This window comes from Olea europaea, unplaced genomic scaffold, assembly GCF_002742605.1.
Source record: "Olea europaea var. sylvestris unplaced genomic scaffold, O_europaea_v1 scaffold3091, whole genome shotgun sequence".
In the NCBI taxonomy this organism is placed as follows: Eukaryota; Viridiplantae; Streptophyta; class Magnoliopsida; order Lamiales; family Oleaceae; genus Olea; species Olea europaea.
In genome coordinates, this window is record NW_019249647.1 from 2,818 (window position 1) to 12,453 (window position 9,636).

The 9,636-nt window shown below is 39.4% G+C and overlaps 1 protein-coding gene across 1 annotated transcript; it reads left to right on the forward strand.

The window, feature by feature from the left end:
• Positions 1–449: 449 nt before the first annotated feature.
• On the forward strand, positions 450–9,261 carry LOC111385145. The gene is made up of 9 exons (XM_023009520.1): positions 450–603; positions 2,623–2,711; positions 2,852–3,760; positions 3,836–3,956; positions 4,070–4,258; positions 4,742–6,944; positions 8,207–8,400; positions 8,493–8,552; positions 8,643–9,261. The coding sequence occupies exons 1-9, from the start codon at positions 555–557 to the stop codon at positions 9,026–9,028; spliced, it is 4,200 nt and encodes a 1,399-aa protein (XP_022865288.1). The 5' UTR covers positions 450–554; the 3' UTR covers positions 9,029–9,261.
• Positions 9,262–9,636: the final 375 nt, after the last annotated feature.

Genomic DNA, 9,636 nt, shown 5'->3' on the forward strand with positions numbered 1-9,636 from the left:
CTCTTAAAATTGCTTTTGTGTCTAGGGATGTCAACGAATCGAGTCGAAATTCAAAACTCGAGCTCGGCTGAAGTAAAATGAAATGGGCTTTTTTCAAGCTCGAGCCGAGCAAAAACTTGACGGAAAAAAAGGCCTGACCTGAGCTTTCAACTCGAGCTTTAGCAAGTCGAGTCGACTCAATTCTCTCTCTCTTTTTTTTTTTTTTTTTAAATAATTTAAAACAACAGCTAGCTGCATTTTTTTTTTTTTTTAAGTTTTCGTGGCTTTTTTTTTTTTAAAAAAATAAGTCCTGAGCCGGCTCGGGCTAAACCTAGAATCTCAAAATGAGGCTCGACTCGAACCTATTCTAATTTTTTTCGAGCCGAGCCACGAGCAGCCTGAGCCGACGAGCCCAATTCACGGCACTAGTTGTTCCCCATTTCACGTTGCCCTATTTCCCCACGTTCACTTCTTCTGCACCTCCAAGCACTCAATTTAAAGGATTTATTCCTGTCTCTCTCTAAAACTCACACACACACACTCTCTCTCTGTAAAACTCGCACTTCTGCTCGCTAATGGCTGACAGCACTGAGTTCGATTCCCGCCCTAACCAGATCTCCAAAGGTCATTTTCCCTCATCTCTGTATGCGCTCTTAATTAATTAAGATAACGGATTTTAAGTTTTTCGGTTTTCCTATTTGAATTTTTAATGATGTGAGTTTTTGAGTTTGCTTTTCTGTAAGACCATGGAATGAAGCTGCTTGTATTCTTCCATGGGTGGCGTTACTGTGGGTTTATGTGATAAAAACTGTTTTTAATTTTATTAACGTCAAGTGTAGGAATTTAGAGGGCATTTTCTTGCACTCGTGTGTCATGGTCCCGGTGGAACTTGTGAGGGATTGAATCCCACGGTGGAAGTATGGGCTTCCTTCGTGTGGTTTATATAAGCTTGGGCTCTTGAGCTTCACCGGTTAGCTTTTGAGCTATTGCTCTCTCAAGTTCTATGATATTGGTATGCATCACGTCTCAAGACCCTGGTTGGTGTACGGGCACCAGGGTCGGAAGTGTGGTGGTTTGTCATGGTTCCGGTGGAACTCATGGCGGTTTGAATTCCACGTTGGAAGTATGGGCTTCATTTGTGTGGTTTATATAGGCTTGGGTTCTCTAACGAGTAGTTTTTAAGGTATGGCAAGTTCTATGACATTGTGGTGTACCATTTTTTTGTCTGCTTTTTTTATAGATATGAAATATAAATTTTTTGTTGTTTTTTGTTTATGTATCATTGAGTGCAGTAATGATTTCTGTTAGGTGACAGGCAGCTTGCATGTCGCGACTGAATGGAATTATTTTAGAATGGAGTTTCTTATTTTCTTTACCAAAACTTGATATCAGTGTTAAGTTGCTGAATTTTCTACAACTGCAATTACATGGAAATGAAGATTTTTTTTAAAAAAAATAAATTAAAATTTAACGTTGTTGATATTGATTACTGCTGCCCGAGTTAATGAACAAAGTGAGAAAATGTTTCTACTAAATTATGATAATGAACCTTGTGCTTGGGGTATGTGCTTGCTACAGTAATTTTGTCATTTAGTTTCTATTCTTTGCACGTGGTGCATCAATTATCATTTTGCATTGAAGTTTTGTATTGGGACATTACACGAAACACTGGTTTGGAGGATGTTTCTTTTACATTTTTCTCTGGATGTGTACAACAAATTATAACCAAAAGTAATCTGATCTCTATGCTATGCTGCTTTAAAGTGTAGTGTTGGAATAAACAAAAACTGTAACTAATGTATATCGGTCAAGATTTTTATAGCTAAATCCGGCAGTAATAACATAATATTTGTTTGCATCACAAAGAATACTGGATCTATTTATCATTTTATACATTTATCTTATATACATTGCTTTCATGTATATGAGCCGAAAGAACGCAGCTAGGTCTATATATGTTTGCTAATTTACTTTGTGGACGACACCTTGGGCTCCTAACGATTAATTGGGGAATGGTTTGAAGAGGTGGAAATAAAGTATCTTCAATTTTTTATAACTACATCTAGAAAGATTGGAAGAAATATAATAAAAATGATAGGGGTGAAAATTGTTCTGATTTTGTGGATTACTTGTTGAGTAAGAAATATGGCAGATGCTATATCAAATGTTACATTATTGTTATTTTAACAATGCCAAGTTGATGTAAATATGTACTATTTAGGGTGAATGTAGATGGATGACTTAAGAAATTGAAAAGTGAATCAAGGAAGAAGATTTTTGTTGGTAGTTTAGGGTCTGTAGACCATTGATCTTATAAATATTTACTATGACAATCTACATTTAGTTTATGGAGACACTTGGCAGTTTGTTTGTACTACATATCGAATGGATGTGAAATATAATCGATTTCTATTATTCAAGGAAGTCAATTTTTTACTATGGGTGATAATATGCAATCCATATAATTTGTTTTAATAAGACATCCCGCCACATTAGTGTTTGTGTGTATAATCTTGGTTTGGAAAACGCCACAATCGTTACAGCGTGTTATTTCTCATCACAACAATAAAGTATTATATCCTCACTTTCTCTTAAGTTCTTCTGGAGTATATTTAATTGGCATTTTACCTTTGATATCTGTAGATATGCATGGATCCAACAATACCATTCCACTTTCGCCACAGTGGCGCCTGCCAAAGCTCGGGGAGAATAAGGCTGGAATAGTTACTGGGGTTTGTCATTATTTATTTTTTTATTAATGTTGATATTGGTCGAGCTGTTGCTCTCATTGCAATTGAATATGAAACAACTATTTAAAAGACTTTTCATAGCCTGCATCAACATTTGCAGTCACATATTATTTTTGGTGCAGGAAAGCCAATTCACATCACTTCCAAGTAATGCCAATTCTGTGGATATCGCGAACTTACCTGGATCAGGTGAGATTTTGCGGGATAACCATAAGAAGAAAGATGTTTTCCGACCATCTGTCCTGGATATGGAATCTGGACGTCGTGACCGCTGGCGTGATGAAGAAAGGGACACCAACTCCTCTATCCGCAAAGATCGATGGAAGGAAGGGGATAGAGAGCTCTATGACAACCGCAAGGTGGATCGCTGGACTGACTCATCTGGACGACACTATGGAGAGGCCCGTCGTGCTCCTGGGGAGCGATGGACTGATTCTGGAAATAGGGAAAGCAATCAGGATCAACATAGCAAATGGAGCACTCACTGGGGGCCTGATGGAAAAGAGACAGGCACTATGCTTGAGAAGTGGGGGGACTCTAACAAGGAATCTGACATGCTACTTGATAAAGGGCCAGCCCATCCTTCATACCATGGGAAGGACGAGAAGGATGTGGACCACTATCGACCATGGAGACCTAACACTTCATACAGCAGAGGCGGAGTGGAGCCTCTGCACAAGGCTTTGACCCCAAACAAACAGGTTTCTACATTGGCGCATGGTCGCGGACGTGGAGAAAATCCTGCTCCTACACTTTCTCTTGGTAGGGGAAGGATTAGCTCTTGGGGGAACTCTGTCACCAGTATTGATATTCCCCCCCGTCCAGTTGGATCTTTTTCAGAAAAGGTTGAAAGTGACCTTGAAGAGCATACTCTGTTAAGATATAGTCGGACAAAATTGCTTAATGTGTACGGGATAACTGATATGAGAAACTTTGCAAAGCATTTAGAGGAGGTTGATAAAGTACCTTCCCTCTGTCTGGAAGAACCTTTAGAGCCTCTAGCTTTCTGCACCCCTACTCCTGAAGAATTGGTAAACATTATCTACTGTTTCAAGAAGTTCAGTTGGTTTCTACTTGGAATTTCAAATGCTTGCTTGTGTCTGTAGGTTATCTTGAAGGGAATTGATAAAGGAGAAATCATGAGTAGTGGCACACCGCAGATCACTAAAGAAGGATCTGTTGGTCGAACCCCAACTGATTCTTTGCAGTCAAAAGGAAGCAGGCTTGGTATTGTTGTATTCGTATTTATTATTTTTATACGTCCCCAATCAATTTTTCATGTTATGTGATCAAAACATTGGCACTCTTTGATCTATATTGGTTTTACTTTCTATGATCAGGCAGTAGAAATGATTTGCCCCTTGCTCTTGATAATCCTAAAAGCAAAACTGTGGACAATGTTGAAGGTGGTTATTCAAATTATTCAGAAAGCTTGTCACACGAGAAACATATGTATGCTTGGCCAAATGCTAAAGTGGAGACAAAGCAGGATTATCAGGCATTTGCTGATCACAAGTTGAATCCTGAAGGTGCCATCAATTATTTAAATTTCTTTTTTTCTTTCTTTTTCTTTTCTTTTTTTTCCCCCTTTTTTGGTACTGTGCAGGATAACTTCAGCCCGAGATGGTGAAATCATATGTAAACAAAAGGGGGACAACAAAGTCACAGAAATGACTTATTAGATAAAATAACAGTTGAATTTGCAATCCATCAAATTGTACTGTTCAATATCTCGTGGTAGCGAGGATGTTCTGGTCAGAGCTTTCTTAAAATTGATGATTATGATATCTGTCATTTTAGGATCTTATTGATTTTACATTTGAGTTTCAATTTCTCATTGCCTTTTAAGACATTTCCTGCATGCAATTAACTAAAAACTACATGTTTCAAATAATTGCACCAACTCCTGTGTGTTATTCATGAATTGAAATTTTAAAACATATTCCACTTCATTTAGCTTTAATGCAATAGCTACAAATCTAAGAAAAATAACTTATTCCTTTCTGTTTCAGCTTTAAAAGAAGACAACGCTTCATATGGGAAGAACAAGGACTTGACCTCAAGTAGAGAATCTAGCATGCCAGGAAATTCTTCAATGCTTCACGTGGGTGCTTGGAGATCTTCATCTTTCCCAGAGCATTCCAAGTCAACTACTCATGATTGGAGAGGGACATCTATAGATGTGCAGAAGGATTTGACCAGTGCTTGGGAGAACAATTTTGCAGATTCAACAAATGCCAAAAGAGAAGGATCCAAATGGCAGATAGGTGATGACTCGATCATGAGAAGTCAAACATCTGCAGTGTTTGACAGGGAACTTGAATCATTCAAGAATTTTCAGCCATCTCCAGAGGACCTAGTTCTTTACTATAAGGACCCACAAGGTGAAATTCAAGGTCCTTTTGCTGGGAGCGATATAATTGGGTGGTTTGAGGCTGGTTATTTTGGCATAGAGTTGCAAGTTCGCCTGGACAGTGCACCGGCCGACTCTCCATTCTATCTGCTGGGTGATGTGATGCCCCACTTGCGCGCCAAAGCTCGACCACCTCCTGGATTTAGTACGCCTAAGCCTAATGAAATTCAAGATGCATCTGGTAGGTCGAACTACAACAGCCTTGGAAAGCTTCACTCAACTTCAAGCGAGACCGATACGACAACAGCTGTCATGGATACTTTTCCTCAGTCAGAAATGGCAAATAGATATACATCCGAACAGAAATCACATAATGATGAACTCATTGAAGTTTCATCATCTGCTGATTCTCCAAGTTTTCCACCTGGGGAAGATTTGGGAAAATCAGCTGCACTGCAATTGGTAGGAGGTTGTGAAAATGAGTTGGTGGTTCCTGAAAGGGCAAATGCAGTTGTGGCACCTCCAAGCACAGTATCAGAACCTCAAGATGTAGGAGAGAATCACATTGATGATTTCCTTGGGGTGAAGGAAGTGAGAAATGTGGAAACACAGGAGGTGAAAAAATCATCTGCCAAGAAGTCAAAGAAGCAGAAGGCTTCAAAGGCACAATCCTCTGACTCAGCAAAGGGAGTCTTTAATACTCAAAATGCAGAATCACCAGAATTTGAAGGGATAAATATTTATGATGAGACATCTGAGATGCAAACTGTTCAAGGAAAGAGGAAAACTGATAAAGTTGCTTCTGATGGTATTGATTCTTCGTTGGGCCAAAACTCATTGCCTGCACATGGGTTCACAGATGATGGTGAGGCTACCATGAATAGGGGTCCACCAGGACAAGTTGTATCGCAGTTCAATACACAAGCAAATTCTGGACAAAGTGCCTGGAAGCATACTCCTAGTTTCAAGCCTAAATCATTATCAGAAATTCAACAGGAAGAGCAGAGGAGAGCACAAGAAGAATTGGCAGTTTCTGAGATCTCAACATCTCTGAGCTCCATGAGTGTCTCTACTCCTTGGGCTGGGATTGTTGCAAATTCAGATCACGAGGCACTTGTTGAAACACTACAAGATTCTGCCACCACTGAGTTAATTTTGGGAAAATCTGAGAGTTTCTCCAACCAGAAGAGCCAATTACACGATCTATTTTGGGAAACTAATGTGACCAAGTCAAGTGAAAATGAGATGCAGATTTCTGATGCAGCATCTAGTCTACCTCCTGCATCTGTTATGCATTCTCAAATTGATTCAGTGGATGATGATAACTTTATTGAGGCTAAAGATACTAAAAAGAGTCGTAAAAAATCTGCTAAAGCTAAGGGTGCGGCAGCTAAAATCTTAGTGCCTGTTGCTTCACCTGATTTGTCTGTTGGATCAAATTTCATTGAAAAAGGCGATCGTTCTCATCAGTTACAGCAGAAGGAAATATTACCTGCAGTTCCCTCAGGCCCTTCCTTGGGGGATTTTGTTATCTGGAAGGGGGAGTCAACAAATCCTTCCCCTGCTCCTGCCTGGTCCACTGACTCTGTGAAGATCCAGAAGCCAACATCATTGAGGGACATCCTCAAGGAACAGCAGAGAAAAGTTTCTTCTGCATCTCAGGGAACTCCAATGCCAACACCTCTGAAACCTGCTATCAATCAACCTCCCCGTGGAGTTGGTCATACTTCGTCATCTTCTGCCAAAGCTGCATCCTCTATCCAAATCAACTCGCCAGCTTCTTCTCGCCCAAAACATGAAGTCGATAATGATCTGTTCTGGGGCCCATTAGAGCATCAGCAACCTAACCATGAGGCAAAGCAGTATGAATCTCTCACGCTTGCTATTCTAATGTCTTTTATGATCATACATTATTAAATAACCTGATTTTACCGATCTGAATCTGATTTTTGCAGTGACAACTTAGTTTTTTGTTCTTTCTCCTGTAGAAATTTTTTAATCTGTGTTTTACTTTTATGGGGATTGAGTCAATGTTCTATGATGTAAGCCTGCTGTGAGCATATGTAATCGTTGAAAATGTTAGTTATTTGCAAGCCACTTAACTACCAGTAAATAGGATTTGGGCAAGAGCTCCTTGCTTATATTATCATGGCAAAATGGATAACAAGGAATCAAAAGAAAGGCCAAGCGATTTAATTATATTTGTCTGCACTTAATGGTTGAGCTCATGAAGGTATTACAGACATGTATACTAGTAAGGTATCCTTACCCTAAGTCCTTGACCTCCACTCTCCTCCATTTCTTTACTGTCACCTGGAAAAGTGCAAAATTCCTGCACTATCTGAAAAAAACATGGAGTACCTTCACAAAAAACTTGATAGATGAGAAGGATAAATGAGGCTTTGTCTCCCCCCCCCCAAGCCATGAACAACATTGGCAATAGAAACAGCATGATGAAAATATGTTTGCTTGTTTAGTTATGTATACTTAATCAGTTAATCTAGTGGTACATAATGAGGGTGTACCTAAGGGTGTACACCCCCCTTACATGGGGTGTGGGGTCCACTCGAATAAGTTTTTTTATTCGGGTGGATCCCACACCCCATGTGAGAGGGGTGTACACGCTTAGGTACGCCCCTATGTACCACTAGCAGCACCGATACTTAATTGATGCAATTGAAGATGGTAGCACTGAGTTAGTGACTTGGTGCTCGATCCTATGACATGGAAGTTGATGAGATTGGGTACGTTGAGCGAGAAGGAGCATGGGTGCGTACTTAAAACTGTAAAGTAGGGGTACAGTTGGAGAGTGGGTAGTGATTAGATGATTTTGAATTTATCTTTTAAAAAATACCTTTCACATTTCTTGATTGTTGTCTTCTTGCCCATTAATAGTGGCTTAGCTTCATTGAAACTGAACTAGTGGTCTGGCTTCATCAATAGGACGTTCCTTATGTTGTCTAGCTGTATTATAACCAAACCACTTGTTGGCACTTTTTGTTTTTTTGTTTTTTAACTTCTCTTTTTAAAATTCAGGACTGGATTTTTTGAACTTTCTAATTGTGCAGAGACAAGTTTGGAAATGGTCTTGTGTTTGCTAAGTCGCTCTCTGTATTGCCTGCAGGTCAGATTTTCCTCAACTTGGAAGCCAAGGCAGTTGGGGAAGCAAAAGTACCCCAATCAAAGGAACTCCTGGAAGGTCATTGAATCGACAGAAGTCCAATGGTGGTAGGCCTGGAGAGTATTCACTTTCTTCATCACCTGCCTCTGCTCAGCCATCCTTGAGAGGGAAAACGGACGCCTCGACTAAGCATTCAGGTAAACCACTCTTGGAACAATTTTATTTTATATTTTCTATCTTAAAAATGAATTGAGAGAATGAATCAGCTTCTTTCACCATACTGTTGCAGAGGCAATGGACTTTAAGGAATGGTGTGAGAGCGAGTGCTTCAGACTTGTTGGATCAAAAGGTTTGTATAAGTTGCTGTTTCTGTATAATAAGCATAAAGGGTGCCATTTTAAATAAGTTGTATGCTGATTATAAATTCCGTTCTTTCTAGATACAAGTTTCTTGGAATTTTGTATAAAGCAATCAAGGGCGGAAGCTGAAATTCTTCTAACGGAGAACCTCGGCACTTTTGATCCCAACCGTGAGTTCATTGACAAGTTTCTAAATTACAAAGATTTTCTTCCTATGGATGTTATTGATATCGCCTTCAAAACACGGAATGATCGAAAGGCCACTGCCTCCAGCGTGGGAGATATGGCTTCCGACTTTGTTGGCGTTGGGGGCTCCAACCAAGGTGGTGTGGATGCTACTGATGGTGCCCCAACAGGAGGCAAAAAGAAGGGGAAAAAAGGGAAGAAGGTAAGCCCATCAGTGCTTGGATTCAATGTTGTTAGCAATCGAATAATGATGGGGGAAATTCAGACAATTGATGATTAGATAGATAGTGTGAAATTGTAAATACTTTTTGTTGAGACTATTTAACCAAAGCTTTTCGGTTCCTCCATGGAGCGAACTGTCAGCAGTCAATTTGTTCTGCTCGAGCAATTTTATGAAGTTGCCTAACTCTAGGTTTTGTTATACTGATTGAAGAATTATAGGTAGCTGTATTGAAGGTTGGAATCCAATTATTTATATAATTTGAGTTTGAATAGACTGAACTTCATGCTGTACACTGACTTTTTTCGTAGGACTAGATTTTTTATGGTTAGTCCTTAAAAGATTTTCATGGACTATGGATACAAGTAGTAAAGTTTTTGAGTTGAAGCACTAGAACCAGGTGTGTGGTTTAAAATTAGCCAAACATGCTACTCTTTTAATCAAAGATTATTAAAGGAACAATTGAATACATCCTACCAAAGTTCAGCTGAATCTACTGTGAATATCCCAAACTGAAACAGCATGATACGACTTTAAAATGGGGAGAGCTAATTAGAGAAATTCCATTAAAGATAAATCCATACCTCCTTGGCTATGGTGCCATTTATAATAGCATGGTTGGCATCTAGATGGGAAGCTTTACTTGTCAAGCAGAAGCTGATTGAAAT

Bases quoted from the DNA above. Each gene is read 5' to 3' on its own strand.
- LOC111385145 (XM_023009520.1), top strand. From the start codon at position 555: ATGGCTGACAGCACTGAGTTCGATTCCCGCCCTAACCAGATCTCCAAA. The intron at 3,957-4,069 runs GTATTGTTGTAT...TTCTATGATCAG, and splicing joins GTCAAAAGGAAGCAGGCTTG to GCAGTAGAAATGATTTGCCC. The intron at 8,553-8,642 runs GTTTGTATAAGT...CGTTCTTTCTAG, and splicing joins CAGACTTGTTGGATCAAAAG to ATACAAGTTTCTTGGAATTT.